Here is an 18,354-nt window from a genome sequence, read left to right as displayed (position 1 = left end):
AGTGGCGATGTTGTTTGTGGGAAGGGTGGAGATATATTGCTTGATCCCGTCGTCGTGCGGCTGCCGGGGGTGTCGTGTCTATACTTGGATGGTGGGACAGAAGGGCAGGAGACTAGTGATGTGCATCCTTGGATCAATAGGCGACCTAGCCTTCATGTGATATGAATTACGTCGGTACGCAAAACCATGGCCGTACCAGCGCTACAAAACGAATGCCGCTTAGTAGCCGCCCATGCATGTTGGCAAAGTGGATTTTACCGTCGAGCCCCCAGCGGGCAGCCCTGGAGCGGTTCTGACTTGGCCAAAGATTAATTGCCGTCCAGAAGCGCCCATGTCCTTGACCCAATGCGACCTGGCATGTTCGCGAAACATCGCTGTCATGGCTGTCCGTGCGCCATGTCTTCGCAGTGCCATGACGGCGTGACGAATTGGACATTCACCTCATCCACAACGCACCTTCCCTTTTCCACATCTGGCAGCGGCCTGGACAACAAAGACGCACTCCCTATCGAAACGCGGCAGTCACGACCCACCACCTGCTATGCACTGAAAATGCGCCCACGTCTCCGAGCGCGACATGAACACCCCACACCCGGAGTCACCCATGTAAAGCAGTCGGAGGCGTCCAGCGCGTGCATACAAAGAAATACCCCAAACATAGCGCACCGTCTGCCCCTAGGATAGCGCTATGGCTCCTGAGGGGCACCCTCTGCCGGAGGATGCGACGACGCAAACACTCAACTATGCACTGGGCAATCTTGGGGGGAAGCAAAAGAGCTGGATGACACTGCCCTCCAACGCGCCAGCCCTGCCGCCTGTCGTTCCTTCACAAGTCACCACAAACTCGCTACCCTCCACCGTGCGCGGTCGTGGAAGACCTCGCAAATATCCCGCGCCGGCGCCCGCTACCAACACTAGCCCACAGAACCCGAATACGACACCACAGATACCTTTGCAACCGCGCCCGACCGTCGAGACAGAACGACAGCCGCCCTCCAACTCCACGTCTCCCCGGCTCCCCAATGTCCTTGTCCCTCAGAACACTGCCACTTCTGGGCCTTCGGTTGCCCATGTGTTTCCGTCCCCCACTCCAAGCGAGGAGACATCAGCGTATCCGACACCACACGAGAGCGCCTCTTCAAAAAGACCAAGCGAAGGACAGGAACAGCAAGCAGACAAGCGGCGACGCAGTCAAGTCTATGGACAAGGCCGGCCGCTGTCCATAGCAAACACGACAAACGCCTGCCCAGACTTACCTCATAGACTGTCTGGGCAACTCGACAGTCGCAGCCCATCGTTCGGGATGATGGCTTCGCCACAAATACCCCAAGGCATACAAGTTCACAATCCGCAACCCAGCAGAACACCGCTCCAACCACATGGGCCTTTGATGCCACCACCGACGACTTCGCAAGCGCCAAACTCCCAGCCTTCATCCTGCACGACGCAGCCAGGAAACAGGCCCATGGCACCCTCAGCGCATCGTCTATCGAATGATGGTGGGTACGCAAGGAACGATTGTCTGCAGACTCTCAGTAATTTCCAGACCTCATACCCTCCTTCGCCAAGTCACCCCCAGGATGCAAGACGCCTGCGCGTTCTGTGGGATGCCACCATGGACGAGGACTGGTCCTATGTTACTATGCATCAATATTACTGCATGCTCACCCATGCCCGTCATATGATACCGGAGAGTTTGCTGGAGCTACCGGGTTTGCATCAAGCGCAGAGCATGTTGAGAGAGGTCCTTGACTTGAATCATAATCTTTCACTTAATTCCATTAACTTGTTCATCAACTTCCCGTATCCGATGCAGCAGACTGCAGTACAGTGGCCGACCACGTACGCACATCAAGCACAACGTTTCGGACATTTCGTTGTTAAATCACAGAACTACCGCCAGGTGAAGACCATGAGTCGGACACTCCGACGCCCGCCCCTCGCACAAGATCTCGCTGTCCAACTCGGCATTGTTTCTCCCACATTTCAGCGTCTCTTATTCACGGCTCTTCTGCGATCTCTCTGGCGCGCGGTGGTTCCCAACCCTAGTTTCGCAAGCTTCGAGGCTCAGGCTCTTGCTATTTTTCGTCAGAATCAAGACGACTGTCACCAGCGATCACCCGTAGAGTCGCTTGAGTTCCTGAGAGCCCGCGAGGATCAACTATGGGGCACTAAACTGAGAACGTTAATCGACGCATTCGAAGCTACACTTCAACAGCAAGGTCTTTCATTGGCTGACATCCGCAACAGCGTTCCCCAACAACAGCAACAACAGCAACAACTACCTGTAGCCCCCCAATATCACCCACAACAGATACAAAGCAACTATTCTACTGCAGATACCAATGCAATGCCACCACGTCCGAATAGTTCAGTCGATCCGCGCTCAGCACAGGCTGCCATCCAGCAGTCTCGTGGGCGCGGTGGTCTTCCCGCACGGCCTACCCGGCTGGCCGCTGTATCGCCGGCTGCCGTCTTACCATCCAGCCGGCCAGAGCGGCCTTTACTTCCTGCTCTCGACTACCAACAGCCACAGCAGCGAGTACCTAACCCTACACGCTTTGCTTTACATCAAGCCCATCTGCGAAGCCCAGATCTCCAATCACAATCCGAATCCTCGCCGTTGTACATCTTCTTGTCAAGATTCTTGAAGCCTCCAGCTCGGCTATCCGCACCTGCCTGTACCATCGAAAAATGGACTTTCACGCTCTCACCCTCCGATATGCAGAAGATCGCAACAACTGTTCGAGATACAATCGGTGGGCCCGGTGCTATGAACATCAATAAAGGCAACAATTTCGTGCGTCTGCGTTGTGTTGAGTGGCCGCAATCTAGCCCAATGGGTACCCCAACAAGCGACCTTTGGGCAGTGGCTGATACCCATTGGATACCTCGCTCTTACTATACTTTCAACGGCACCCCTCTTGATCCGCGGAAAAAAATTCACTATGGAAAAGACCTCCCTATCGATCTCACGGGCCTTTTGAGAGAAGGTGAGAACGTCCTGGAGTTTGTGGTAATGGCTCCATCTGGAGATACATCTCATCTCAATTACTTGATCGCCATCGAGGGGATGGATGTCTCATCTCATGAATCTATCAAGCAGCACTGCCTGAATCAGAGTTGCGTTGCGGCAGATCAAGTATTACAAAGCATAAAGAAGAAACTCGCTGGTGTCGACGATGATGAAATCACCATTGTCCAAAGCACACTCACCATTGGGCTGTTCGACCCTTTCAGCCAAGCCAAAATGTGTGACATTCCAGTCCGTAGCAAAGCATGTCGACATAACGACTGTTTCGATCTAGACACTTTCCTCCAGTCCCGCCCACGCAAGGGCGACGTTTCGGTAGCTGATCACTGGAAATGTCCTATTTGTAAATCCGATGCTCGTCCACAAATGCTTATAGTAGATGGCTTCATTGAGGATGTGAAGAAGCAGCTTGAGCTACAAGGGCTTGCCAGCACGCGGTATATTCTCGTTCAACAGGACGGATCTTGGCAACCCAAGGCTGAAGTGCGCGAGGGTGTGTCGGACGAAACCCCTGAACCCGTCGCTAAACGTTCAGTACCAGCTGACGCTGATGTAATTGACCTTAGTGACTGAGAAATTATTACCAGAATCCATCTGGAGGTTCTTCAGCTTGCTTCTAATTACATACGCACCTACTGGGGTCATAAAAGTCTGGCGTTCAAGCGAGGCATGGAGTTCGTGGAGATTATACCCCTGGTTTTCGACCCTCCTGGGTGTCCCTGTTATCACTGTATTTTTTTAGACATCACAGTACTTTGCATATGTGGTGGAATGAGCTGGAGATATAGTCTTAGCTTCTGTATTTATCTCAAAACTTAAGTTCAAAAACATGTAGGTATCTGAAACAGAACCCAAATCCTTATAGTAAGTCTGGCTGATATAGGGATGTTTTGTTTTGTTTCTTGATCAACTCAATGACGGTGCACAGAGAACCTTTGGCTGTACTGGAGCGTTCCGTGGTTCATTTCAGAGTCCCCAAACCACAGGTGTTGCTGCACATACACACCGTTCGTGACGGGTGACACGAATCTTAGTAGCGATGCAAAAAGCCCTCTTTGTACGAGCGAAAATATTTCGCTGTTCGACACAATATCCTCACATCAACTGGAACGTGAATATCGTTACAGCTTTAGGAGTCGCTTTCGCATGACCAGGCGAAGATAAATCAAGAAATGGTGGAGGCAAGTTCTGGGACTTACCAGGCCTCTCACCGACCGACACGGCCACCGGACCGACTTAGATCCCATTGCGATCTCCTGGTTGCAACAGTATGCCCTCCCTAAAGATCACAGTGTACGAACGCGAGGTTGTCTTCCACGTGGATCCATGAGCTCTGCCATGCCTTTACCTTCCTGGACGACTGCCAAATATGCTGCCAGATCGGCCATGGTGATGCCTGGTAGACGCTGGTTCAGAAGATGGAACAGGTCAACTCTAACATGATGAGTATAAATATCGACTCGGATCGTTGCTCGTGCCTGTTTGGCGACGAAGAATTTCTCTCGAGAAACTGCAAGGGACACGAAGCTCGAAGAGATAAACCTTGATGACACATTCGTTGGATGTACAATGACCAAGTGGCCTGAATTGTTTGGCATGGAAAATATGAAGGGATATTGCAAGTTGAAGTGAGTCCAGTACATCAAGGACCTACCTTTCCTATCTGGGTGCGATGGCTCTAGAATTCTATCCTTGCAGTTGCAAAAACACCACGAACGAGTGCGTCGTCATAACCAGCCAGTCCATTGAGGACGTCCTCTGAAGAAAGCAACAACCGGTAACGCAGCATCGTGACAGTGGCCATGACGACAGAGGATCTCTGTGCTAGGAGACGATGCACAAGAAACCGGATACAAGAGCGCCATTCACGCTACATGACTCACTCGAAGAGATGCCGCATGTCCGGGTGCGTGTGCGCGACGTTTCACACGCAGGGGTCGGATAAGCGGAACCTTGAAGACCCTGAAAACGTTGCGATGCACACCCCAAACTGCGCCACGTGGCGGCAAGAGATCAACAGCCACACTCTAGCATTCGGACCGTGGCCCTTGTGCAACACTGTCACAACCAGGCAGGATTCCCGAGATACCCATTTGACTTTGGACGCGCGTGCTCGCGATAATCGGCAAGACTAAACATAGCCTTGCGTGCGTCGACATGCAGGAAAATATGTTCACGATATCCCGGATTCAGGCAGTCTCCAAACCTGCCTGCTTTGTATCGGCATCATCTGGGATGCCCAACCCTCGTCTCGATCCTCAGACCACCCTGACAGTCTGTGCGCGGCATGCCTTGTATCGCGAGATAGCAACCCCTGTGTAAATCGGAATCCTTCAATCTCTTACCGCCTCACTGTTCGGTTAAACATGTCCCCCATAACGGCTGTCACGTCTCCCAATGGCCCGAATTTCAAATTCTTTCTTCCTTTTCCAGAACATGCCGATTTTATAGCCCAATTTTAATACTTCAGCCCCATGGGGAATCCTCCTGTTCTTGAAACGCACAATGCCAGTAATAATACTGCTACGAAGAAGGAGAAGAGAAGAAGACGGATCCATCCTATCCGGCGCATCGCAAGGTTGATTCTTGGCAGTGGAAAGCAGCAGAAGAAAGAGGATGTGAGACGACTTGGTGACCAATTAGAGGAAGGAAGGACATGCCATGGCGCATCTAGATGGCACAACCTGTTACCATTTCTCGAGCCGCTGCTTGCCCTGGACCCAAAGTTGTCCTTCATCGAAGACCGCATCCTCGGTCGGACCGCACCAACGACAACGCCTCACGATGACATCAACTTCACTCTCCCGAAAGACCTCACCTCGCTAAAGAATGCAGTTGAAGAAGCAGACCTCCCTTGTACCTGCGACGAATGCGCCCCCAAACTCTACAAAATCAGCACTCTAGCCTCCCATGGCATGATAGAAGACCGGCGGAACCGACCCTCACAGACACAATCCAAGCACAACCGGTCGTTTTCCTACCAGAATGACAAAAAGACAATCGGTCTTGGACCGCAACTCACACTCAGATTCCATGGCACCTACGAAACAATGACATTAGTACGGCATCACATCGCTTGGTTGGACGCAACGTATCTGCATCCATCCGCACGCCCTACGCCATCTGTACACCACCTCCGCAGCCTGATAGCGACCTGGCATCCGCACATCACGTCATCTGATCTCCGAAGCTCCCTCTCGACAAGTCAACTAAGCGACCTTTTTACGCATCTGAACCGTATTTTCTTCTCGGATCAAGTACCGCCGCATAACAAGACGTTAAGCGCGGGGTTCAGCTATCTGGATTCAAGACAGACCGAATGTTTTGGCAAGAGTTTCTACAACCCGTTAGTCGGGACACAGGTGCTTTTACATCCGGTGCTGTACCGCGGGTGCTTTCAATACCAGAATCTCGGTCATCACGATAGTCTCGACCCTACCATACAGCGACGGCAACAACAGCAAATATCAACACGTCTGCACAACCGCCTTGGGACTCTCCTCCATGAAATGTGTCACGCGTTTCTCAAAGCATACACGTGTCGTTCTTGCTCGATGCACGATTCTTGTATCGGACCGCTAGGCCATGGACGCGCGTGGCAGATACTGGCGAAGAAGATTGAGCAGGTTGCTACTGTAGTTTTAGGAGGGACGGTAGACATGGGGAGGTTTCCTAGTCTGCTGAGAGATTGTGAGGGGAGTGGACGGTTGCCTAGTGTGCATGATTTGGAGGTTTTTGGGATGAACGGTGGCGGGTGTGCGAGTGGGGTAGGGTTAGGAATTACAGGGATTAGAGGAGGAGGAGGAGGAGGAGGAGGAGGAGGAGGAGAGAAGATGACGATAAGGACTGTTGAGTAGGGATGACGAGGAAAGATGTGTATCGAGTATTGTATGATTGTGCAGCATTAGATTACGACCTTTTTTAGACCGCCTGTATAGCTTTAGTAATGATACCCTTCGATTTTGATAACAAGTGTTGCCCACAAGCTGCTATGCCACTTTCTTCAAGGAGAGACAACATGACTACTATCTTCTGTGTATCCGATATGGATGAGATTGGAGGTTGTCAATCCTGAGACTCTCATAAAGGCGCAGTGTGCTTGGTTGTCTAGGTCATACACATCAAGTGAAGTACTTTGCACGTCGACACAGTACGTTAAGATGACCTGCGGTAATGACTGCGGTTGAGAATCTTAGAAGACGATAAGCAAGGGTACGTCGCCCATCTTTGGATTGGTGTGCGAATTTGCTGACACGGAGAGGAGCTCTAGTGAGAGATGGCACTATGGTATCGTAGTACTATAGCACTATGAGAGGATGCCCGTTGTCTATCGGCGATAGCAGACCATGTTACCTAATGACGTATAACACAGGTAGAAACAGCGTACCAGATGTGCTCTCTTTGTATCATTTCCTACACACACACACACTGGACCGTATGTTTCAATCGGGATGCCCGACGTATGCAACAGGCGTAGTATAGAGTGAGATTTGGCGATCCAGTAAGACCGTATGGTACATCCAGCGTTCAGGAACGTCTTCAGCTTCGTCTGATTGAACGCTCGCTCTCGGGGAGCCCGAGGACGGCACTGCTAGTTTCCTAGTGACATTCACAGCTGGTGCATCCAAAACTGTCTCTAATGGCCTTGTTTCAGCAGGTTAGTACCGCAACCATACTTCACAGCTTGTCCATGCCCTCATACAGTACACGAGTCCCTGCTATAGGCCAGTTGCGATGGGTTCGTTCAGCCCCCGATCACGGCAGGCATCGGCGACGCCGGGCTAAGGCAGAAGAATCTGAGGAGATAGTAGTCGGCAGGAAAGGATTGTATCACACGCCGATGCTCCAATTGGATGACTGTATCTCTCGATCCAACTACATCTAAGAAATCTTAAACCGATGGAAGTAAAGTCGGCGAAATGGTATATGGTATATTCCGTTGAAGATTATCTAAGTAGCTGTTTAGCGATAGTAAGACGTATGGCTCTAGGGCCAGTACCTTGATTTGCAATGTTCACCGGATGAGACAGTCTCAAGTTTGAGAAGTGAGATTGTCGAACGTGGTTTTGGTCAGCTCGGACAGAGCGATTCACCGTCACATGCTGTACTGTAGTAGTCTAGAAGAAGACTGTGAGATACATAATCAAGCTATGGCTAGAACATGATGCTCATGATTCGTTGCATTGACCGACGCAGGGACTGTTACTAACGGGGAAGTCGGAGTAGATCCAAGATTCAGGAGAGTGCGAAATTGGGGGTTGCAGCTCAAACAGGAACGCTCGTTCCGGTGGAGGCCTAAAATGTCTTCCGCTGTCGGGTTGTCAGCCAAACGGTGGCCAATCACAAGCGTCGCCCCCCAGAGCTTCGGGTACCTCAAACTGTGGCTTCGCTGGGTTAATGCAAGAGTCAGCCACGTCTGACGGGAGAGCACCCTGATCCCCAATCGAACCATCAAGGGTCCCATTCCGCATCTGGGGTGGATCCACACGGTGGCGAATGCCCCCCAAGGACGAAGGGCCGAAATTAGGGAATTATTCGCATGTAACGTCGAGGCGGATACTACCCAAGGCTCTTTTAGCGCCATGGTCCCTACGGTTCGGAATATTGGATATAGGGAATAAGAAAAAGGAGCCTTGCGATAGGAGAGAACAAGACAAAAAGCAGTAGCGAGTTGCTAGAGCGATGATCCGTCGTGGCATGTCCCGGCACGTGGTTTCACCAAACGCGTGGATGACCCATTGTTCAAACTTCGAAGCAGTGTGCGTGGGGTACTAAGGGTCATGTGTACACTACGTGTTATTACCAGGTGCTCCCTACAGCTGAAGCCATCTAACAATGCCGATCGGTTCGTTGAGTGCGCCCAGCGGCGATAGTGAGCAGCTCTAGCGGCGCAAGGCATGGGAATAACGATAGCTCGACACGTAGTTCGACGCTGGGGGTTTCCGGGAAAAGTCAAGATCCACTATCAAGAAGCGGCGTCTTTGCACGTTCTGCCTGTCCTTCTGGATCGAGGACTAGACGCAGCAGACTGCGCAATTGTGGAACTGTGGGAGAAAAGTCGGCAGCCAGTCGATGTTTGCCGATCCCTTGTCGAGATTGTGGCATCGAATCAAGTGTCGAATGGGAGGTGCAGCGGGCTTTTGGGCTGTGCAGGTGTGCTTGGAGGCTTCGAGAAGGCCGCCCTTGGTGTTCGCTTGCAGCTGCCCTCACTCAGCCCTGACTTCTGCCGTCATGTAAGCCGGGAGTGAGGATGAAAACACGGCAGTTTGGGGGCGCCTGACGACTTGCGTCAATTTGCAGCAAATGCCATAGTTTCCTGATGGACTTCTGCCACGCAATAAGAAAGGAGTATAGCCAGGGAATGGAGATGAGTCGATGAGCTAGGCCGGGATATTAATCCTACTCGAGTGGAGCGGTTGAGGAATGAGGAGTGCAGCGCCAACGGCAAGTGCCTGCTAACCAGAAGCACGGTAAACCTGGCCCCGGCGCCCTAGTCTCGCCTTAGTCGAGCGCCCCCAAGCCGCGGAACGCCATGGGCAACGCCTTATAGCATCCTTCGCCGCCGTCATTTGGGACTGTTTGGATCACATTTGCGACTCTCGTCTTCACAGCCAGATCAACACAATGGCCATGTTTCGCGACTTCTCCTTCGACCAGGCGTCGTCTCCCGACTACTCACTCTACGAGGCCGAACGGGCAGCCATGAATGTGTCGCCCACGTCACCAGCCATGGACCCGCATTACTCGGCAAATCGGCCACCCACTCCACCATGCACCATGGGCGACCTCGCCGTGCAACTCAACCAGCAAAGCCTCCGCATCGATACCAATACCAACACCCGCTGCTATCCTCCTGCCCCCCTCACTCCAGCGAGCGATGATGACGAGTGCGCCCCATCCACCAAGCAAGAACAGCAGGCGCGACCAACCTACTCGCGCATCGCAGCTTCCGTCCTGAGGATGCAACGTCAACAAAACTCGCGCATGCAGTGCAGCCCATCGCACGCTCGCGATCTCTCCAAGCTGGTCAAGATGATCGAGGAGGAGCAGCAATGCACCGTCAATGAGCCGTCGTCGCGGACAAGCTCCACATCGTCAACATCTACATGCCCACTGGTCCCTTCAAAAGACGACGAGGGCGTCGACATGGACTACGACGCTCCCGCGCAAGCCGCTGAGGGACTCTTCAGCATGCCAGTATGGAGAGCAGGCGACCGTCGCGACAGCTGCGTTCGCGTCACCAGACCTGTGCGCATGCGAAAGCGGTCCAAGGGCAACGGCGTATGCAAGAGGACGTCATCATAATTTTTGTTTTAGTCGGATTTTGGTTACATGCATAGCGACGGCGTTTATGGGGTGTCACTACGGGCGCATTATACCACTTGATCTTGCTGGAAGAGCTCCCTGCGGGTTGAGCCTGGCGTTATAGGGTGCGACAGGCTTAGCGCTGTTGGTACACCCGTATACTTTGTAATAACAAATCTGATCAAGATGCAAACTACTCTTCCGCCCTACCTTGTTACTGTGACTATCGTCCCGACCCAGCACACTGTTTCCCACGAGACGCATGTTCCGTGAACCTGAGCATTGGTAAATTGGTGACCCACTTGATTGTCGCTGATCCCAAGTAAATTCGTGCCGCATCCGTCCCACCTACAAACACAAACACAACCACCACCACCACCACCACCACCACCACCATCATGTCTGCACGCCGAGCGCTGGCACTGCGCTCCATCCACTTGCGCATAGTACCACGTCCTGCCAACCTATCCGAGAGTCGCGAGATATTCCGCGTGCTGCAGGGTTTTGGAGAAATCAGCACCTACCAGAGCCTACGGGTACGTCTTCCTCGCACACCATGGCTGCTTCTTCTGAGCGATTACTCATGTCAGTCTTAGTATGAGTACCAGAATCCTGCAGACAACGCCGCCTTCGCCATCTACCGCCACGAATCCTCCGCCCAGAGCGCTCTCGATGCCTCACCCATTCGCTTCGCCCTCGAAACATCTACGGCCACCGAAGACAACACCAGCACCCAATCCCACTACACCGGCGAAGAAGACCAAGAAGATGCGTCAACCGACCACATGCCCCAAAAAGCAGGCATCGACGAAATTCTCCGCCCCTCCCAGCTCCTAAACCGAACCTCTGCTGAAACCCACCGGTCCACTCCGTCAGCGCCACCCAAACCAATGCCCTTCGACCCACCACCCGCCTCCCCAAAACAAAAGAAATGGACAAAATGGTTTCAGGTCACTGTTGATCGTACGCGCGCGGTCCATCAAGATTTCATCGAGCGGCAGCCGTATTGGAAACAGTTCAGCCCTATGAGGAGCATGGCACAGGCTGATTTGGAGAAAAAGGTGCCGCATATTGGGTTGAGCGATATCAGCAAGAGGCCGCCGAATGCGTATCGGACACCTACCAGGGTGCTGAAGACTATGAACCAGTATGTCGAGACGGCCATGCCAACTTTGAGGGGGGTTGCTGAGGGGAGCGAGAACGAGAGGGCGTATCTGGAGAGGCAGGAGAGGAGGGTTTGAGATGGAAACAACAGACTACCGAGTCTACCACAATCGAACCTCGAACGCTGGCTATAACCCCGTCTCCCAACCATACGTATCGATCCAGACCACAAAGACTCGAGTCTTCCAGCATACCTCCACCGATCCGGGACAACAATCGGACGCTATACATGCAGCGCGGCTCTTCGACAAAACAACAATGTGGAAATTTGCAACTACATGAACCCAAACGCTCATAGAGCATACGTCTCCGCCTACACACTGCCTTCTCTGACATTGCTCAGGAGACCTTCCGACCTGCCTAGATCGACTGGAGTTCCGAGCAGTCACTCAGCATTTTCCTCAGTCGTCTTGACAGCCTTTTGGAAGAGCCACACATGTCGATAAGTACCATGGAATCGCATCGGACAATTGCGAATACTTTCGCCCATGAATGCTTATATCATGAGCCGTAGCAGAGCATCCAGCCGCTCAGCATCTGGATAAGAGCTGCGCAATTCCAACTCCCTGATCTGGTCCATCTCAGGGGCCTCTCGACCAGCCTGTTCCGCTGCTCATGGAATGGTTTCATGACACCTTCTTCAACTTGACCGTGTTCTTTACAGGTCGTGTAAAGAAGGCATCCGCTAGCCACACAGCTACGTAGCTACTATAGCTTTGTAGAGGCGGTTAGAGTTAGCACGGACTAACAGATCCGATATGCAATATTCGTACGTTGCGGACAAGGTGTATACAGTATGTAGGTGTCGGGCTTACGTTTGCGGCACATGCGAGAAGGCGGATTCTGTGCCACCTGATCTTGAAGTCCAGAGAGTGCTCGTCGAACATGTTCGGGCTGGGACAACGGTCTGAGATTTGAAGCGCGCTGATAGTAGAAGGCACCAAACGCTCAAGATATGAATGCAACACCTAATAGTTGTTTAGCTCAACGACGCCTGCTGCGCATTTTACATCCATCGGACCCAAACAACAACACATCTGACAATGTTAGCCCTCTATGCTAACCGTACCAAAGCCCATCTTTTCTCACAAGGATCACACAAATCCGTAGACCTCCAAATCATGCATGCTCGGGCGGTTGAATCCAGTTGCCTGATTCGTCATATCCGCAAAAATGCCATTTATCCTCCCAAGGTCCAGCGTCAATCCCAGCAGCTGTGGACATCTCTCTTCAATAGCCATCGCCAGCTTCTGAAACGCGCGACCATGATCGGCAAGATTACTGTTCGAAGTCTTGCACATCCGACAACATAGGCTCTTGAGCACAGCATGGATCAGCTCGTGAAATAACGTAGAAAGACGTTGCAGCGCCAGTGACTCGGTTCGATTGAGAGACCGTAAGGTGACTTCTGTTTGTTGCGTCGGATGCATCGTGATGCGTTCAAGAACCAGATCATCGCGAAGTGTTGTCTGAGTATACCCTAGCCAACCCCTCTCCTCACAGACGTCGAAGTCCCAGAAAAACTCGAGTTCAATTTGCGCTCCGAGAAAGAAGATGGACAACAGTCGCGTGCACAGTGTTCTCATCCTGTCAACAGGAAACGCGACTCTCGCATCAGGAGAGCCGAGCTCCTTGAGAAGATACTACCTATTCTCCCGCATTTCCTTCAGAGCTACTTGCTGCTCGAAATTCATTTCATTGTATGGCCTACCAAAAAACTTGGTCGCGCTATCGACGAGATGGAGCGCCTCGTATGGCCTTCTCACGGAATCGGCGATGATTTCGGGCTTTTCATTTGGCAGAATAGGTATCTGGTCTCGACGATGGTCGATGACAGCGCAAGAGTATGGAAAGTTGAAGTAAGACTCTTGTGAACACTTGTTGCTATCGCAGGTACATGGACCGCAGAACAAATGGTTTAATGACTTTTTGTAGAAGAAGTCTCTCCTAGGATCCGTCATTATGTCTCCTATTGAAGGCAACCGGCCTGGAGCTACAGTTGTTGGATCGGTAGTGCCGGACAAAGTGGGTGTTGAGAAGTCATTCAGAGAAGCAACGCCATTCTGATCTACGCTCATGGTGAAAGTTTTAGTAGCCGACAAGGTAGTAAAGAGTAAGCTTCTTTCTGTCCCTTATCATCAAAGCATTGTTTGTCGTTTCCTTTCGCTTCAGTCATCTTACCCTTGCTGCTGAGCGGCAATTGATTGCATGTGATTCTGCCCATAAAGCTCACGGGATTAAATTCCCACAGCTGGGGGTTATTTGCTCTATATAGTAGGACCTCTAAGCTTATATCGGTTACTATGCTTGTTCTTACTAAGCTTTCCACGAAGAAGACGTGGCTCGGTTGGGCGAACACGGGAGAGCATAGTAAGGGATCGCAAGGTCTGTGAACTGGTTCGCCGTTCACAAATTTCATCTTTCGCCTAACTTGTGTCGTTTTGAGGCCATTGTTCATGATTGAGAGTATATGTAGATCTAGCCCACAGGGATGAGGCAAAGAAGCTGTGAGCCTAGATGGCGATAAGATGCATAAGGAAGTCGCGTTGGTCTGAGATGCTGCGAGTACTGTTGGCTACGTTTTTACTATTACTGGACGTGATCTAGTTATGTCGAACTTACTGTATTACCTCCACCAGGTACTGTGAAGTATCGTACCATCATTTGTGACATTTTGAGGAACTGAGACTGATAGGTTTGTGTATTCATGGCTGCGAACGGCTTTCCCAGCCAGGAGTAGAGGAATTCGCAGCCCCAAGTTTACCTAATGAAACAGTGCTCGCACGAAACTCGTTCAGATCAGTGAGTGCAGCATTGTCTCATGAATCTAGGCTGATTTCACATGCCTAAAACGTATTGCAGTGTTTCATGTTATACAAGACTTCTCTGGCCGAGCAATATAAAGAGTAGCCACGCAAGACTGTTGCGAGTAGCGAGAAAACCACAACCAGTGATTCTGGTAGCCTTTCTAAACAAGAACATAGACAACCAAAATGTGCCGAAAAGTCCCTCATATGTACAAGCTTGTGGATCCACAGAATCTCGAACCTGCTCCTAGCACACCGGAGGAATTCATTGATATGATTCGAGATCATCACAAGAAAAATCCTGGGGAACGATTTGGCAGTAAGAAACAGGGAATATGTACAAACTCATGCAACAACATCATCAAGCCACAACATCGAGCGCGCATATCCTTACGTACGGCCGGTCACCATGCTTTTCGACTTTGTGACGAGGTCAAGCGTAGGATGGAACTGGGCTTTGATGATTTCAGCTCCGAACAATGGCAAGCCCACAATCTGTTCAAATCACTGGTTGAGGATAAATCAGACAAAGCCCTGTTGAAGAGGCTAGGAAAGACAGATGGAAGACAAGTCTCGCAAGATGAGATGAAGCTGCTGATCAAGACCTTCTCAACGATTTTCTTCCCAACTACGCCGTCGGACGTTCAGATGGAACTGGACTTCCAGTGGGAGGATTGGAGAAACACGCCAGGTGAAATCGGTTTATACTGCACCAATGGTACCGACATGCCTTGGATCAGCATGTGTGCTTTTAACGTTGACAAGGAAGTACTGAGCTACGGTCATCTGAATGGCTTAGCTATGGACCGTCTGTCCACAATCCTTCACGAGATTGTGCATGCATATTTGGATCGTTACGCCTGCCGTTGTATTGGGGTGTTCGGATCGTTTGAGGAGAGTGTTAATCAACTAAGTGGACATGCATGGGCGTGGCAACGGATAACAAGTTCTGTGGAACGCGCTGCCCCTGACCTCACTGGTCTCCCTATCAGTCTAGAACGGTTTAGAATTATCCAGGGCTGTTGGGACAAATTCAGATATTGGCCGACTCAACAGGAAGTTAAGGACTGGCAGTTGTAAAGTCATGAGGCCTATGGGTAGGCTGCGTCAAAGTGGAGGTCGGAATAGTTGCTGTCATGATGAAGTCGCAGTTGAAGTTGTATGCCATGAGTAGGAGAATCAATGAAGTGCTGTATTCGAGGTTTGATCAAAGGCATCCGTTTTCGACCGCGATGCCGATGGAACAACTCGATAACTCTGGATATCTGTGATGTTAGGATTGGTGTAGTTATCGAGAAGGAAGTAACAATGATGAAAGTCTTACGACAGAACACTACTAGCGCGTTGGCCGGATCAGCAACTATGATAGACTATCCACGTGGCAAGTCGCAAGCAGCTAACAGAGACCACTATGTCACCGCACATTGAGAACAAGGAGCTATCTCATCTTTCAATCTAGTACCTAACGTTAATGAGTACAACAAGCATGAGTTGCCAGTGCTGGAACGAGATAGATCGCGTAGCCAACCAGATGCCTTCCGACCCAGAAGACGAAGGGTGGGCCCAAGGGTACACGAAGCGAAAAACACTTCAAGGGTGGCCGCCTAGATGCTACGATGAAGGCGTGCTGCGACGTGCGCATGATCACCGAGTGCAGCTGCCATGGGCCGATTTTATAATCCGTTCAGTCCTCGCCGATCCACAGTCGCAGTTGCAGAGACCATACCTGGACCTACCGCAGAGGAGCCACCGCCAGACGACCACACAACGGCGACACGAAGCCATCACGCACCTCACCCCTCAGTCGGTACGATTCCAGACAGGCTTGATGACATACGAGACTATGTGCGTGGTGTCAGCACCTATATCCATTGGTTTCAAAGCCTCACTGAACACGAACGATCAAATGTCGCGCGAGTTACGGAGGTCAAGCGCGAGTTGAAGCTTGCACACCGAAATCTAGAGAAGCTTGATGCTGACATGTACTGCGAACTTGGGGACGAGACCGAGGCGCTGGTTAAAGATGCCATGAGACATGCTTGGCGGTCGTACAGAAGCGTGGTGAAGCTCGAAGAAAAGTTGAGAGGTTCAAACGACGGCAGTGATTCCGGTGTGAAGTTGCGTAGGATATCGGGACCGCAGAATGAACGGAACACATCGACGGATCATGGAAAAGTCGAAGCATACACCCGCAGCGATACGACGGAGGTAAAGCAAGCGCTCTACGAGGCCCTTGATGTGCGACAGCAACCTGCCGAAGGCAACCGCGATGAAAATCCATACCTTATGTCTGGTGAGAGATGTCCCTATACAAACTAGATATGAGACATATACTGACTTTGTATACCCACATTCCAGGTGCTCTTCCGGTCGAGGATAGGTCTCCGCAGATCGAAGTTCAGAGAGCAGGGCGAGCTCATGCTTTTGAAGCGCTGAGGCAGTTACCGCATCTCCTTGCCCACGGAGCGCCGTCACAATGCTCAGAAAGCCTCCACCTACCTGCAACGAATCCCCAAAAGATCCCACAGCCCAGAGACGAAGTCAAGGTTCGAGTTCAAGAGGAAGAGGCCAACACGGACTCTGTCCTGCGCAACCCATACAAAGTGCGACGAGGCAGCTGCAACGGCTTCATGATTACAGAGATGACGATGCATGCGATCGAGGATACTCGCTTCGTTTTGCCTTACCTGCACTACATGAAGGTCCATGAGCTGCGAGCCATCAAGGAATGGCTGGGTAATGCGGGGTTCATTGTGAGCTCTGGTTCAATGAGGTAAGCCATGACTGTACGAGATGTATACAAGATATACGCTGACTTCACATCTCCACCTCAATAGTCGCACGGAAAAGGCCCTACTCTGCATACAGCTCCTACAGACTGGCTGTCGATACGAAACGTTGGCCGTGATCCACTCGCGTTCACCACACGAGGTCATGGAGTCGTGCAACGAAGTCATGCGAGCTTTGTTGAAATGGCATCGTATGACAGTTGATGATGATGACATAGGGAACCAGGCCAAGTATATTGTTCTCTGGGGCATCTGGCATAAGTACACCGTCTCGGATGGAAAGGCAGGAGAATACTTTGGGTTCGACTGGACGTGTCTTGCCAAAGTTCTGGTGTCACTCAACGTGTACATGGGCCGCTGGCGTATGCAGGGCAAGTTTGCCATGGACGGTCCGGCGTTCGCATGGGGCAAGTTCTTCGTGCCGAACGACAGCAGGTGCGTCGTAGATACGAGAGACGGGGACCAAGGAGGGCGTAATGACGCCGAGACGAGTTCCTTTTACGCTGTGGCTCGGCGGGGTAGGCTGAGAGAAAGCACAGACGGGTGAAAGACTCTTTTTGGCACGGTCAAACGGCCTCTTCCCTCAGGTCGCAACACGGCAGTTCGGCTCGTAAAGAGTGGCGCATAATCCGACGATAGTGGGCCACGATGATCGCGGAGCCGGTAAAAGGATGCGCACATCCATTAAGCGTTCAAGATTTCATCTCCACATCGTATCGCTATCGCAGCGGTATCTCAATGCTCGGCGGCACCAGTGGCGTACAGAGCAAGCCGTCGCCTCAAAGGGTCGCAGCGCAGAGTGCCTGGTGTTTCACAATCTCCCTTGGCTCCCGGCCTGGCGCAAAGCCACCCGCGGTGTGCAGACACGAACGGGAAGGTCGCAAATGCGGTTGGGCGCATCGTCTGCGACCATCGAGGTTAATCGAGCGCGATTGACGGCAGTTGAGGCGGGAATAACATTACATGATCAAATGAAATCGAAGACAATAGTAAACAAGTCATCTATGGCACAAAGCGTTCAGGAGAGTCGCTATTCTCGGCGATCGACAAGCGCCGTTTGTAGTTTAAGGTCCGTCGACCAATAGCGATCCGTAGGGAGCATTCGTGCACTAGACGACTCCTTAAATCTTCTTGCAGGGCTGCACCCAATTGCTCTTCACCACCGAGTCTCTAAAACGCGGTCCTGACGCTCCTTTGCACGACTTTCCCCTCGTTTTCCTTTTCTCGTCGCGAGAATCCACTCTTTACTTAACCC

The 18,354-nt window shown here is 51.6% G+C and overlaps 5 protein-coding genes across 5 annotated transcripts; all 5 read left to right on the top strand.

Moving 5' to 3' along the window:
- Positions 1 to 688: 688 nt before the first annotated feature.
- Positions 689 to 3,607, top strand: AA0111_g3824 (hypothetical protein; the record flags this gene model as incomplete). The annotated part of the gene is made up of 1 exon (XM_028649753.1): positions 689 to 3,607. The coding sequence occupies one exon, from the start codon at positions 689 to 691 to the stop codon at positions 3,605 to 3,607; it is 2,919 nt and encodes a 972-aa protein (XP_028508458.1).
- A 6,051-nt stretch (positions 3,608 to 9,658) lies between these two features.
- AA0111_g3823 (hypothetical protein) lies at positions 9,659 to 10,339 on the top strand (the record flags this gene model as incomplete). The annotated part of the gene is made up of 1 exon (XM_028649752.1): positions 9,659 to 10,339. One exon carries the CDS (start codon positions 9,659 to 9,661, stop codon positions 10,337 to 10,339), a length of 681 nt encoding a protein of 226 aa, XP_028508455.1.
- A 398-nt stretch (positions 10,340 to 10,737) lies between these two features.
- AA0111_g3822 (hypothetical protein) lies at positions 10,738 to 11,580 on the top strand (the record flags this gene model as incomplete). The annotated part of the gene is made up of 2 exons (XM_028649751.1): positions 10,738 to 10,875; positions 10,936 to 11,580. The coding sequence occupies 2 exons, from the start codon at positions 10,738 to 10,740 to the stop codon at positions 11,578 to 11,580; spliced, it is 783 nt and encodes a 260-aa protein (XP_028508456.1).
- A 2,916-nt stretch (positions 11,581 to 14,496) lies between these two features.
- On the top strand, positions 14,497 to 15,390 carry AA0111_g3821 (hypothetical protein; the record flags this gene model as incomplete). Its single annotated transcript, XM_028649750.1, has 1 exon — positions 14,497 to 15,390. The coding sequence occupies one exon, from the start codon at positions 14,497 to 14,499 to the stop codon at positions 15,388 to 15,390; it is 894 nt and encodes a 297-aa protein (XP_028508453.1).
- A 582-nt stretch (positions 15,391 to 15,972) lies between these two features.
- Positions 15,973 to 17,646, top strand: AA0111_g3820 (hypothetical protein; the record flags this gene model as incomplete). The annotated part of the gene is made up of 3 exons (XM_028649749.1): positions 15,973 to 16,603; positions 16,669 to 17,083; positions 17,148 to 17,646. The coding sequence occupies 3 exons, from the start codon at positions 15,973 to 15,975 to the stop codon at positions 17,644 to 17,646; spliced, it is 1,545 nt and encodes a 514-aa protein (XP_028508454.1).
- Positions 17,647 to 18,354: the final 708 nt, after the last annotated feature.

Source organism: Alternaria arborescens (genome assembly GCF_004154835.1).
Source record: "Alternaria arborescens strain FERA 675 chromosome Unknown contig_7, whole genome shotgun sequence".
In the NCBI taxonomy this organism is placed as follows: Eukaryota; Fungi; Ascomycota; class Dothideomycetes; order Pleosporales; family Pleosporaceae; genus Alternaria; species Alternaria arborescens.
This window is presented reverse-complemented; position numbering and strand designations above follow the sequence as displayed.